The following is a 14,805-nucleotide window of genomic DNA, read 5'->3' on the forward strand; positions in this document are numbered from 1 at the left end:
AGTCTCCAGAGAAAATGCCACAGGAAACAGCAGCAGATTTTTTTTGGTACTTTTATTGAAAAGGTACATTTAAAAAAATACACAGACATTTTACCATTTACAGATGGCAGATATAGGCCCTCTACAAGAGTTCTCTCTGCATTGTTTTATGACACCTCCTGCCCCTGATATCACAAACATTCCAGTCTTCTCAATATCAGTTGGGGTTTTTTGGGGGGGTGGGTTGAGGGTGGGGAAGAGCATGGTCATGTGACCTGTGACATAGTCATCAAACAGAAAGACAGATTGTTCAATTATAAATTATATATCTTCTGTACATTATTGCATCAGGGAGCCACAGAGTTATGTAGCATCATTACAAATGAAAAGAGTTTAAAATGAAGATCATTATGTAGAAATACACGGATTCATTGTCTCCTTGCGGATGCACAGAAGGTGCAAAACTGTGCAATTAGGAAGCTCTTTGTGTTTCTGTATACATTTGCTTAGCAACTCAAACCAGTGAGGGTGCTACAAAAATAAGTTAAAACAAAAACAGCAAACAGGTAGTAATTATAGCTATGTTATATGGCTTTCTATTCTGTTTAAATATCTCCAAATAAAACATGAAATAAAGAAAATACATTATCTTTTGTTCTCTTAAAGAGAAAAAAAATTTCAAAGCTACTTTGCTTCCTAACAATTACACAGCAATAATAAAAAAAAAAAGTTTAACTCGACAAGAGTTACAATCTAGTACTACACGGGATACAACAGTACTCAGGTCTAGAACGGTACACAATCCCTATGGACACTAGTACACCAGAAGGAAGAACGCCATGATCTGTGGGGAAGATGGTATCCACAATTAAGCACTTGAGATGGACTTCCGTTCCTCACTAGAACATGCCCGCTTGGATTCCGGAGTTATTTACAGACACCCGAGGAAGAGTTGACTGTTCAAGTCTGCCAGGAAGAGATTCCATTCCATTTCTAAGCCAGATAACGTCCATGGGAATACGGAGGTCGGTTCTCTTTTTCTGATCAATATATTTTCAAGAAACTTAAATATCTCAGATACACCAATCAGCTGGGGTAGGACAGAGGGGGCACGGGAAACGGGGGGATAGTGCCCTTCAGCCTGGCCTCCGTTTGGCTTTGGAGGTTGGGCTGATCTGCGGCCTGCACTTTGTCAGTGGATGGGTGGGGTGGTTACAGTCACATACAAGGCTTAACATTGCTGAATCCTCTGGGCTTTTCTTCTATGCCTTTCTGTTGGCCTGGCCTGTTGCGGGCTGCAAGTATTTAGTAAGGGGCAAAGAGGATGGAGGCGGGAGTGGCCCGGATGGGCCCATGGCCAGGCCTCAGCAGCGCAGGAGGAATGGCTGCAGCCTGGAAGAGAGAGGTGGATGGCCGAGGCGGTAGAGACAGCGCCGAGGACACGGCCGCAGCTGCCAGGGGCGAGGACAGGAAAGTCGGGGTCAGAGGCTTCATCAGATCTTTCTGGAATGCGAGCTTTGCCTAAGAAGGGGCAAGAATGGGAAACGGGGTGAGGGTAATGTTTACAAGTCATAGCACCACGGGTTTTCACTAGTAAAACACTACAGAGCCAAAACAACTGAATTGTGAACATCTTGACTTAGGGAAGCCATGAAATGATGGCTGTCGTTGGGCTCGGAGGCTCTGGGTGTGACCGGACTTTTGGACACTTTGGTTCTGTTTTGGTCTCTGGAGAGACACCCAGAAGGGGCCTGTATATACAACCAGCTCAACTCAAATCTCAGACCACGTGGTCTACAGAGATGTACGCAGCCTGGGCTGGCCTTGCACTAGACTCAACCTCCCCGAGTGCCACCACACTCCACACAGAGGAGCCACAGCACCCAATGTTCAGCATTGGATTTTGAGGAGCAAAGGTGTGAAGGCTCCACATCTCTTAGACTGCATTGGGGTTAGGTAATTGAGACGTAGAACATTAGGGACCCGTGAGGAGTTGAGACTATAAAACCATTTTGCCCTTCTTGTATTGTCCCCATCCCTGTGATGAGTGTTCCCTGAAAAAAAGTTATAATTAAGTCAAGTTCTGTGCTTGACAGTGACTGTAAGTGGGTTAGAAACCTCTCAACTTGAAGGGATCCCAGTGTGGACGCCTCCTGGGAAGAAATCAGTCATAAAATTCTGTCTTTTGTAATGAAAAGGGGCTGTGCCAACTGCATTTGCTTAACGCAGGTACCACCTGCCTGTGGCCCCCCTCTGGCAGCTTTGGTGAGGCCAGAAGATGATCTAAGCTCCCCTCCACCTGGCCCATCTCAGCTCCATCTCAGACCATGTTAGACCCTGCCCCAGAGACACTGCGAATCTATCCGTGTATTTATATGGTACCTGTTGCTGAAGTCTCTTGGTATTTGTGCAAGAAACTGAAAGCGGTACTAACTGAGAGCAGGTGAGATGGCCTGGTTACCACCATGAACAGAAAGAGCAAGACAAACACTTTCATATGTATATAAGCACATAGCAGAAAAAAGGACATATGAAATTAAACCTTTCCTGAACTCCCAGGCATCGCTTGCTCTTGTTCTAGGCCTTTAGTTTAGTTTAAACCTTACAGAAGGATGTTTTTGACAAGGTTTTAGTAAAAGTAAGACATGAGCTCTTAAAAAAATATTTATTTTTATTTTAATTGCATGTGTGCATGAGTGCAGATGCCTGCTATGCTCAGAAGGTGTGGGACACCCTGGAACTGTTGTGAGCTGCCTGTCCCAAGTGGTGGCAACTGAAGTTGGGTCCCGTGCAGGAGCAGCAAGTGCTTTAAGCCCCCTGACCTGTTTTCTCTCTGGCACCAAGACACTGACTTCTAAAGAAGCTCCCCTTTGCTCTTGTAAGGAAGACGACTTTAGAGTTCCCTGTAGCAGGAATTAAGTAGTTCATTCTAATATTGCTGGATCTGTGAGGTGGCTCAGCAGGTAGGCATGCCTGCTGCTTAGTCTGACATGGCTCAGTGGATATATGTGCCTATGGCCAGGCCTCACAACCAGATTCTGATGCCCAGGACCCGCAAGGGAGTAGGAGAGAACCAACTTCATCAAGTTTTCCTCTGCCCTCACATAGGCACCAAGGACCAAGCACCTCTCTTCCATGAATTCCCAACCATTAGCTTAGCACTACAACTTATGCAAAGTAGGTAGCAAATTCTGGATTAGATCTCCAGGCCAGGCAATTAGATGATTAATACATAAATAAAATAAAAATTAATGAATGGATTAATCATTCCCCAGAGGCTAGTCTAGGAACCTCCAGTTCTGAAGCTCTCCCTATGACCACCATCCAGCCTAGCCAGGCTGTGCCATAAGTCAGGTGTGCAAGGGGAACTTACGGCTAAGATGCTCGGGCTCCTCTGGAGCTTGTTGTAGGGACTGTATTTCGGCTTCAGCGGTTTTCCTGCAACACGGTCTTTATGCCTTCGGCTGGAAATGTGCTGAAGGAAAGAGGTAGTGAGCATTAGCTGGCTCTGGGAAAGCTTTATTTCCTAGACAGCGATAGCTGGTTTCTCCATCCCCCCCCCCCCCCCCAGGAGAGGCCTTTCTTTCCAGCCAGTCCCTCTAATGTTCTCTACAGTCTTATCAGAGTCAGCCTGGGTTGCCATGGCCGGCCATCACCAAGCCTGTCTTCCTTGACCAGATCTTCAGTGTTTAGGGGACAAGTGTCACATCCATCGACCCTTGGCTAAGGAAGCATTGTTTGCTCTTGGTAACTTTTGTGCACACTCATCTGTCTCCAGTCACTGGGCTGGAAGCTGAGAGGTAGGTCGTTCAGCTCAGATATTCTCTTCTAAAGAGCGAAACAATCCCACACTGGTGTCTCAGCGGCTTCAGCTGAAGGAGCGGAAGGAGCTCCCGCAACACTCTTCTATGTAGCACTTACGCATTGTGGATTAAATTTAACAGCAAACACACAGAGAACCATTGAGAGATGAGGAGCCGTACACAGACACGACCTGACATGTTCAGAATGTTTAATTTGGGCTGCCTTACCTGCTTGAGTTGGATCTCTGAGTTAACGTGAACATCACAGATTTCACAATGAAACGTCTTGTTCTGGAGTCCCGAACCCTTGCTGCCGTTCTGCATCTTTAACCTTGACCCAGGTCTTGGGTAGGACTTAATTGGACCAGCTCCATTACGAGCCTCAACCATGGTCTTGTGTTTAGATCCTAAAAATAAAGACACATGTCCTTAATAGCTCTTTAAGGACAGGAGGCGGGGCTGGAGATTTTGTCCAGTTGGTGGGGTTTTTGCTTAGCATGTGTGAAGACCTGGGTCTCATGCTCAGCACTTAATGTTCCTGCTGTGGTGATTTATGCCTGTCATCCCAGGACTCGGAAAGAAGGTGGAGGCAGGCGTTCTAGGTTATCATCAGCTACACAGCAAGCCCAAAGCTAGCCTGTGCTACACGAGACCCTACCTAAATATGTAGAGAGACCCCGCCTTTTGGGGCGGGACAGCCTCGGGCAAATGTAATTTTGTAAAAGAGTATGCTTATATTGTATTGATACATCTACCATATTACAATGTACATTTCTACCTCTGATACTATTTATGTAATATCATTGTTTACATTTGATATGTAATGACATTGTTTACAGATGAAGATCATTGTCTTCATATATTGCATAGTTGTTTATTCTCTTAATCTTCAAGTTAGATAGATATTGAAAATTATATGTTTGTCATGTTTATTTTTAGGTTAATCATGTCTTTTAGTTACCTAGAGATTATATTTAGTATAGATAATATAATCTTCAGCCTCTTTAAAGAGCTGTAGAAAAATGGCCTTTAATCTAACCTAGAATTCTGTGCCTATGAGACACAATTACTCCTGGCATCGCCACTCTACTCCCGAGAGAACATTGAGCACCAAAGACACTCCACTGGGAGCTTGTCTTCTTGGCAGAACTGGCCTTTGGGTTAAGAAAAGCCCATACCTCAACTACTGACAAAGATATGAAATAGGATTGTCTTATCTTGCCAAGACAGGGTAGGATGATTCTAAAAAAGTTTCTTACATTTGATAATGGCATGTCAGTTATGTTAGGCCTTAGCCAAAGTTGGTTGACTCAACATTGCAAAGAAAAATTTGGGTGATTGCCCAGGTAGTCAGTTGTCTCTGTCATTTTTGACACATTTTGGATATTTCTCATTTGTTAAGTAACATTTATTCCCTTCTCAGATCTTTAATGGAGTTAAAGATTATATAATTGTAATTACTCTCTACATTATTTAGACTTCTTATGATAGAGTGTCTGACAAAACTTTTGTTCTCCATATTATTTGTTATATTTATTATTTGTTATTATTGTTTATAGTTGTAGTTAGTTTAGTTCTGTCTTATTTAGACAAAAGGGGGAGATGTAGAGAGACCCCGCCTTTTGGGGCGGGACAGCCTCGGGCAAATGTTTTTACTAATTAATTGGGACGCGCAGACACTGGAGCCGCTTCCTGTTTCCGGTTTCCGGTGGATCGATAAACTCCGGGTGTGTGAGTGTGCTTTCATATTAAAATTGTATCTTCTTGTACCGACTGGCCTGGATTAATTAAATTCGCCTTCATAAATAAACAAGTAAATAAACATGAATTATAGGAAACCCTTTATTTTATGTTTCTTCCCTCTTTCCTCTTCCATTACCTTTTTCTCCCTCCCCTCTTCTCTCTTTTCCCCTTTTCCCCCAACTTCCTCTCTTCCTTTCTAATTTTCTTTGAGACAGGCTTTTTTTTTTTAATTTTTTTATTTTATTTTTTTTATTGAGAAAGAAAAAAAAAATTTCCGCCTCCTCCCCGCCTCCCACTCCTCCCATCCTCTCCCCCTTTTCTCCCCCTCCCTCTCGAGTCTGAAGAGCAATCAGGGTTCCCTGCTGGATTGTGACTGGAAAAGCAGGGGATAAACCCGGACTCTCTGAATATGGCGGACAATGAGGGTTGCTGAAAAGCCAAGGACAATGGCACTGGGTTTTGATCCTACTTCTTGTTCTGGCTTTGTGGGGCCTAGCCAGTTTGGATGTTCACCTTCCTAGACCAGGATGGAGGGGGGAGGACTTCGGACTTTCCATTGAGACAGGCTTTTACTATGTATCCCAGACTGGCCTGAACTCATCTTGTAGCTCATGCTAGCCTCAAACTTGTGATTCTCCTGCCTCTTTTGTGCTAAAATTACAGGCATGCACCACCACCTCTAGCCCTTGTTCATGTTTTCTTCTCATTAATTTTAGTGACTGAGTAATATATTCTATCACACTGGGCTGCAATAATTTATTCAGAATATTATTACTGACGAATTTTTATGCTGTTTCCTTTTTTTTTTTGTCTCATCAGTAAATAGCGGTGGCCAGTACACACAAACCTTTGACTATATTCCTGTCACTTCATCAGAATGATTTTTGGTAAGTATTAGATGCTTTCTGATGAGATAAACGACATACTTTATCTCCACACTACTTCAGCTTTGAACTTTTCAGTCATATGACCATACTTTGCCAAAATCACTCCTAAGTAAAGCGAGAGACACAGACAGAGAAGGAGGAATAGGGAGCACATTGGCATGCAAGCAACAGATGTCACATTCTGGTGGGAAGAGCTGGGCTGGGTTATCAACACTCTTTAGACTCAAAGCCCCACAGCGAACCTGTGTTGTGTGCCTCCAGCTGTGACAGGGAGTTCACAGCCACTTTGCATAGTGAGCAATAGAGCAGTTTTTTGGCTTTTTCTTCTTCAGATTCAGTAGCAGACCCCGGAGCTCCGTTTGCGCTCTTGGAGGGAGAAGTGATGGCCGCAGGTGGCAGAGGTGCGGTTCCAGATTTGAGGAGAAAGGCGCCACCCTCAGAGCCTGAGGGCTGAGCAGAACCGGTGGCTTTTAACTTCCCTTTGTCTTCTATGGAAGACAACACAGAGAGGTGTTATTAAAGCCTCCCGTGACTTACAGACCAGACTTAGAAACGGGAATTTGATTTCCATATCAAGTAGAAAAACCAACACAGGTTCTTTTAAAGTTTAGCACAGATTTTAGCTTGCATAGCTTGATCTGAACAAAATCCCATCCCCTTAGCTTCCACATCACATCGGCCCCAAATCCTAGTGATCTATGATGACTTTGGTCTCCCACTTTGGGTAGGTGATTCTTTTGGAACCCCTGAGTCATAAGTCATGCTCTGGGGAAGGCTTCACTCTAACAAAATCAGCTTCTCTTCAGCATGTTGACAAGATGAGGCGGCAACCTGAGGTAAGTCATTAGCCCATGTTGGTTTCAGCTGACAACTTAAGATTTCGTTATGGCCTGGGTATGAAGTTGAAATTTAACTTTTACACCAGGTCAAAACTTTATGTGCTTCAGTAGGGGGAAGGGAAGAGACAGTTAACTGTGGTAATGAGTGGTAAGTTTTCCCCGCTCTCTGAACTGCAAGGCATTCTATCCAAAATATGGTGGAGCTGAGTCCCATTCTTTAGGCTCATGAAGGACTGACTGCTCACCTGCACAGCTGAATAAAAAGTTTTAAATAATCACATCACACCAAGCCCGGTCACAACATGAGTATTAGTCAAATAATTTAAAGACGTCTTGACTATTTTAGTCACGTGATTGCAGAAGGCCTCTTATCCTGAAGGGCCCTGAGCAGGCTGTGAGGGGGTCACAGTGACTTTGCTAGAATCTAGGCTTTGTTCAGTGACTCCCTAGGGAGGCAACAGCGTACCCATCCCACGTGGAACTCTAGTAGAGCTTGTACTCTTAGAAAACGGCTAGAGATATGCCGACTGACTCGCATTAAGGAAGATTAGGTAGGAAAGCCTACATGGAAACGTATTTGCCAACTGTCCTAGGCAATTCAGGACGGTGTACAGTGGGCTGACAGGACCACCAGTTGTCTGTCTTGAGATTTAGTCACAAAACCTGCACGTGGCAAACCAAATGCCTCCCTATATATGAACTAGCTATTCTCTCTTTTTAAAAATGGTTTTAAGACAGTTTTCCTTTTTTGAATTTAATTTTTTTGAGAATTTCATACATGAGTATAGTATTTATATCATTTCCACCCTCCCTTTTTTCTTTATACACAGAGAGAGAAAGAGAGAGACAGACAGAGACAGAGACAGAGATAGAGAGACAGAGGAAGAGAGAGAGAGAGAAATATAAATACAGCCTGTCATTTATTTTTCTTAAGTGAAGCTACTGTACATTGTTTTCAATAATTATCTGCTTCAGGTTACAATGAGATGTATGAGATATATATATTTTCTTTTTATGCTTATTTCTTTAAGAAAAACTAACAATTCCGCTTTTAATTTCCTTTTTAAATTGCTAATTTATTCACTAACAAATGCATGTTGCCATCATGTTAATTGCTGACAAGGTGCGAGACACCAAAGAGAATAGTAAGTGAGCCAGGTATAGACTTGCAGAAAGTTACAGAGGAGCCAAGGAAATGAGATAACTGTTCAGGGGTTCTAATTTATGGTAGAAACTTGTGAGAGGCATCAGAGCATACAGCAGAAATGGTTATTTCTGCTTGGGAAGAAAGGAACATTTTTTTTTTTTATTAAGGAAGCATCGTTTTGGAATTTTGAAGGTCAGATTTAGGTAAGCATAGGAGGAGGGTGAAAAGGGGTGGAAATGGCCGGTCAGAAGCCTCAGCAGAGGGCAGGGGTAGGGTTGAAAACATCTCAGGGGCTCAGCCTGGCTGCTGAGTACAAGACATCAGATGTTGCAGGAAATATTCCCAATAAAGGTCAACTGAGCCCAGAGCCAGAGACTCAAATCCACTGAAATCCATACTGAGGGCAGAAACCTCCCTATCGACAGCAGATTGAAATGTAGAGTATATTGTGTGATTTAAGATTTAGATAAATAATTGTTGTCCATGAGATTGATTCCATTAGAATCAATACTTTGGAACATAAGGAAGAATTTTGACTTTGGAAATACACACATGATTTCAACGTAGTCAGGGCATTCTGTTGTGTGACTGAAGCCTGCTGGTCAATAAAACAAACTCTAACATCAAGAAAATGACGGCTGTATTTACATATTTAAATCAGTGTGAACTTAAAAACAGCAGGGCCGAATTTTATTATTTCCCTCCCCCCCAGTGGCTTGATATCACAATCTACTATCTATTTCTCTTTGCTAAGTGACATTTTTAAAACCTGAGTTTTAAAATGGATTTGAAGGTTTAATTAATGTATTGTTTACTTCTGTTTCCTTTAATAAAGATGCGTGTCATCTGGAACTTGGAGTTCGCGGATTCCATTTTCAAGTATTCCCTTACCTACTGTTAATTACCAGGCTCTCTGATTGTCATAATCACTTTCTGCCCGTGCACACACTCCTTGTAAGGTTTTCTGCTGTGGGACTCAGACGCTGTGGGACCTCTCACCCACTTCCCAGAGCTCCAAACACTGAAAGACTGTTTGCTGCACGACTTCCTTCATATCCAAGTTGATGAACCACAGAAAGTCAGCCATCAATACTTGTCATCTGTATTTTCCACTCCAGAAGCTTCACACAAATAAGTTCACCTTGTTCAAAGTTAATACTGTATTTCATATGAGGTACCTTGGAGGCCTCATGTCCTAACAAGGAAGGCAGTGATAAGCAATGGATCCAGGTAGATGTCAAACCTGTACATATACGTTTCTTAATTAAAAAAAATCCTTTACTTATTATGTTTGCCTTACATTTTCATTTAGAACTCTGAGAACCCTACCAAATTTTTATTATTCTATTTGCAAAGGTTACTCTTGAATCTGATTTCATTAGTGTGAAAATTTCTCATGTTTATCACGAGCTCTGTGGGCCATGGCTCAATTACAGCTTACAGCAATTGATACTTCAGATATCAACCCACCTGAAAAATTCTTCTCAGATGGAGTAACCCTGTCCGGCGAAGCTGGCAATGCCCCTAACTCTGGAGACTGTTGCTTTCATCTGTAATTTTACTCGTGCAGTCCCAGCTATGCTATCTCCCCATTACCACACACTTTCATGTAATGTGTACATGGAATCCCATGATTACATCTCAGTCTTACGGGCAGACGCATTTGTGGATGGTCAGGAGGGTGACTTCTTTCTGTACTGTGTTCCCCACGTTACGGTGAGAAACTTAGAAATCTGGTCTGTATTATTAGCCTGGCTGACGGAGCAAGTTGGCCAGACATGCGTCCTTCTGGACACGTCACAAATGGAACTTTAACACATTTACTTATGAAATTGCAGGTGTCTGGCCTTGTACAACCTAAGCCTTCAGAGTATTGATGATGAACCAGAGTGGTATTGCCGGTGTCTGTCCCTGTTTAACCTTAGCCCTTCAAGAAACCAATAGCACCTACCTGACTAACCATGTCCAGATATTATTAATCACACTGAAGAAATGTAAAATAATGCACTTATTTTCTGCCTTTTCCTTACACCTCCCCATGGTTTAATTTTCTCCCTTTGTAACCTGTAGTGGTCCCTTTAAAAGATGGTGGGCACCTTCCCACAGCTGCAGCTGCAGTTACCTACAAAGTGTAGCTGATAAGCTTTGCTAACTTATCTTCAGAGAATGTCTGTGTCCCTGAGAATTTTCCTTGTGGTTTTTTTATATTACTACCAAGTTGCTAATGAATGGACACACACACACACACACACACACACACACACACACACACACACTTGGGAATTTGTTAGGGCAGAAGAAATAGATTGAGAAGAAATAAGATGGAGAAGCAGAAGAAGAAAAAACAATGTAAAGTAATTCAAACAAGAATGAATTAGAACAGAGTGCTGTAACAGAGAATTGGATTTAGAATGAGATGGAGACTTTGAGAGAAGAAATTACAAACAATTAGGACAGAAGAATTAGGGTAGAGGCAACAGAATAAAGAGAAATAAGAGGAGCACCGAATAGAAAGCACGTGTGTGAGAGATTTTTTCCTGCAGCCATTAGACTTTAGTTCCTGCTCTTACTGTGGCTTCTCTTTTCGAACCCTGAGGGAAAACCTTTAAGGCAGGCCCTTGAAGGCTTTCAATGTTTTTTTTCTAGCCAGGTTTCAATGATGGAATAACATACATATCTATATATTAACAAATCTGCGTTCACTATAAAAATTTAGAAGATAAGGTCAGATGACATTTAAAAAGTCATGAGTTCACCAAAATGTTGTATATCAATTTTATTTTATTTATTTTACACAAATTCTAATGAGGGAGAAACCATTGCTACCTACACTTTTATGCTTAGTCTGAGTTTCTTTTGCAAAATTTCTACAGACCATAATGGTGCACGTTATTTGAATACATCTCTACATTTATGTAGGCAGATACAGAATGTCCCTCCCCGTCATCCCAGAAGGTTTGTTTGAACTCCTAATCAATTAAGAACTCCGAAAGGTAACCACTATTCTTGCCTCTATCAAATTATACAAGTAACTATTTTAAACCTTCATATAAATGGAATCACACAACAGGCATTTCGGAACTATTACACGGAGAAGGTCTTTTTCTCCTTTCCAGGTCATGTCCTGGAAACATGTGACTACACTATAGTTTATCTTTTGGATACTGATGAACATCTGGAATGTTTTCAGTTTTGCCTATTTTGAGTAATGCTACTATGAGCATTACGTTGGTTTGTAAATTTAAATACTAATTTGTAGCCAGCAGAATCTCTGGTCAATAAGATACACATCTCTCTATCGTTAGTAGGTTCCAAAAACACTTTTCCAACATAACTGTACCAGTTTATCTTCTTATCATGAACATATGAGAACCCCAGACTTCCTGCATTCTCTCTAGGACTAGGTACTGAGGTACCTAGGGAGAAAAGGTGGGTGCATGTTGCAAAAGGCTAATGCCATAGTAGAGCTCTAGGGTGCACGTGCGCACGCGCACACACACACATACACACATATACACACATACACACACATACACACACATACACACACATATACACACACATACACACATACACACGCGCACACACACACAAACACACACACACTCACACACACATACACACACATACACACACATACACACATACACACACATACACACACAAACATACACACACACATACACACACAAACATACACACACATACACACACATACACACATACACACACATACACACACACACAGAGTCTGAACCGACACCCTTTGGTTAACATGTATCACAACTCCTCTCCCAGGCTTTCTTTCCTCTAAGTGCGGTCTTGTGATAATCTCATTTCTGTACAAACAAAGTCAGGGCTTAAGGAAACAGATGCCTATAGCTGTTCAATTAATGAAGAGAGAACACCGATTCCCACAAGGGCTGCCTGAACACGGAGCCGGTGTGCTTACCGCTCTAATGTAGGCTCTTACATTGAGACTGCTCACTGCTAGGGTCATCTTCTTTAGAGTCTGACACTGGAAGTGGATGGTGTCATTCTGTGTATGGAAGTCATTAGAGGCATCAAAAGCATTACATGTTATGCTCAAAACTGCCAAGAAATGGGTAAATAAAATGGTTTTAGCACTGTTCCTTTAAGTGCAGGGGAGGGGGGATCAGAAGTGTCCCTTCTTAGATGTCCCTTTGGCATAAGGGTTACTTTGAGGTGCAGCAGCCAGAGGAGAGGCTCAGATAATTAGAAATTGCTGTATTTTAGGGGAAGTGTACACCTCCAATGGAAAGCCTGCTTCTAAGGGTGCCCCTTTCTCTGTACCGGGAAGAGAAGGACTTCACATCTCTAGAGGTTCTTAATGGGACAGCCAGTTTCGACATTAACTTTATTTACGGTCTCTCTTGGTCATTTCCTATAACTTCCTGTAACTGGCCTCTCCAAGCCTTTCTGTGTCCATTTGAAGAAGGTACTTAAGTCTGAATTCAGAACTATTTCTCAGCGACACTCTCGTTTCTCTCGGCATTGCATGGATACACACAAGACATATGTGTTATGCTTCCTCCACTCCAATCTGGGTTTCATCACAGGAATCAGTTCCAAGCAGGAACTCGGAAAGAGAGAAAATGATTTTATTTCGCTGTACTTTAGTAGCGACTTAGCTTGTGGGCCATAGAAACAAATGTTAGTAGCCCTCCAAATCTTTATTTCATGCAAAAATCCACCCAGATTGTTTTCCTGTGGTTTTTTTACTTCCCAGTTAATTCCCCAAACTTAATGGATATGCCAACGAAATCCTCATGTTTCATAAGAGAAAAATTTTCTCACATTGTTGTTTTTAAGGTCTTAATTTGTCAAGTCTGTTTGAATTAAAAGCCATTAGTAATTTTCCACCTCTGAGAAATGGTCAGGATTTTAAAATCACGACAGGAGGAGGGTGGAAAGACACATAAAATATATAGCTTACGTTTTTGTAAGACATATATAGATACATAAATATTTATAATAAAATAATTACATTTACCATTTGGTGGGCCTGTAAATTAACATAAAGAAATAACCATCCACCCATGTAACAATCATTTAATGAACACCTACATATAATCTACAATATATAAACTACAAAGTTAAAAGAAAAAGCACCAAGACTTTGAACTCAATGGAAACTATGTATCTAGTGGAGACAGAAACTAAGGTTGTGTGTGATGTTGGGGCTCAGGAAACAATGCTCCGCCGTGTTTGGCATGCGAAGCATTTTGGAGTTAAAGATTAAAGGAAATGGGAAGATCTTAGAAGTCACATGAAAATGAGCTCTTTTTAACTGTCCATGCCACACTCTTCCCCCACAAACACAGAAGAGGGCTTCCTCCAAAGGTCTTTATTTTTAAACATTCAACCAAGATTTCTTCTAAAAGATGAAAAATTTATCTTTGCCTCCCTCCCTGGGAACTTCATCAGACAGGAAAGATTAACTGCCAGAGAAGAGACAAGGTGTGCCTCCATGTCCAGGTGGACTTTCACCTGGCCTGCTGAGGGCAGTTTTGAGAGATTGCCAGGGAGACTGTCCCTGCCTAGTAGGATGGATCGTGGTGACAGTGACGTTCTGCCGCCGAGTCTCCAGTTACTTGAGGCTGCCAACTATGCCAGAGGATTTTATCCTATGCCAGTGCCTCTTTTTAGGGACTCACCTGTTTCTCCAGAGAACCATCTTCCATCCCACTAAACACTAAAGGTACTCACACAACCCCGCCCCCCAAGAAGAGGACATTTAAAGTTTAAATATCAGATCTGACTCTCTGAGTTACAGAATTTGGCCCTTGTGCATATTAAGTAATTTGCATGCTCCTTTCCCCTCTTGGTCTGTCTATTATCAGGTAATTGATAGGTCTGAAATAAAAATCCGATCAAGGATCAGATCACATCCAGTCTGGTAGAGCATGAGAGAAATTTCGGGTGAGTCTTAAATGGAGTTTGAGTACTGAGAGCGGAAAGGTGATAAGATCCATGTTTTCAGGTCATCGTGTTGACTGCTGTAATAGCAATGGCCATTCCTTTGGGAGTTAGCCTGGGCAACGGTAAGTAGTAAGGTCAACCGCAATGTTTCTTCAGGGGAAGGGACCCAAAGAACAAGACCCAAAAAAGACACACTCCCTGGATAATCGAGACCCTTTCAACATGCTGCCTTCTTGCTCCCCGTCTCACTCTTCTTCCCTTTCTTCTTTGTAAAAAGCCCTCTGCAACTCTGAGCTGCCATCTTTTGAGAACTGGCTTCAAGAGATGAGTGGCCCAGCCCTGTGTCCACCATTTCTATTGAAAAACAAACTGTGAAAGCACAGATATCAGGAAGGAGACCACTGCAGTTGTCCACAAGGTAGCCAAGGTTAGCAGTAGTTAGGAGACCACTGCAGTTGTCCACA

At 42.2% G+C, this 14,805-nt stretch overlaps 1 protein-coding gene across 5 annotated transcripts in view; it reads right to left on the bottom strand.

Annotated features, from left to right (window-relative positions):
- Positions 1-213: 213 nt before the first annotated feature.
- The window catches only part of Znf385b (zinc finger protein 385B), a 285,693-nt gene continuing 271,101 nt past the window's right edge, over positions 214-14,805 (bottom strand). For all 5 annotated transcript variants that reach the window (XM_013346081.1, XM_026778761.1, XM_026778759.1 and 2 more), the window contains 4 exons: positions 6,655-6,900; positions 4,011-4,189; positions 3,353-3,454; positions 214-1,500 (listed from right to left, as the gene is read on the bottom strand). In XM_013346081.1, coding sequence (XP_013201535.1) covers positions 1,285-1,500; positions 3,353-3,454; positions 4,011-4,189; positions 6,655-6,900 — 743 coding nt within the window. In that variant the 3' untranslated portion in view covers positions 214-1,284. The remainder of the gene's footprint in view (positions 1,501-3,352; positions 3,455-4,010; positions 4,190-6,654; positions 6,901-14,805) is intronic.

The sequence above is a fragment of the Microtus ochrogaster genome, chromosome 4 (assembly GCF_000317375.1).
Source record: "Microtus ochrogaster isolate Prairie Vole_2 chromosome 4, MicOch1.0, whole genome shotgun sequence".
Taxonomy (NCBI): Eukaryota; Metazoa; Chordata; class Mammalia; order Rodentia; family Cricetidae; genus Microtus; species Microtus ochrogaster.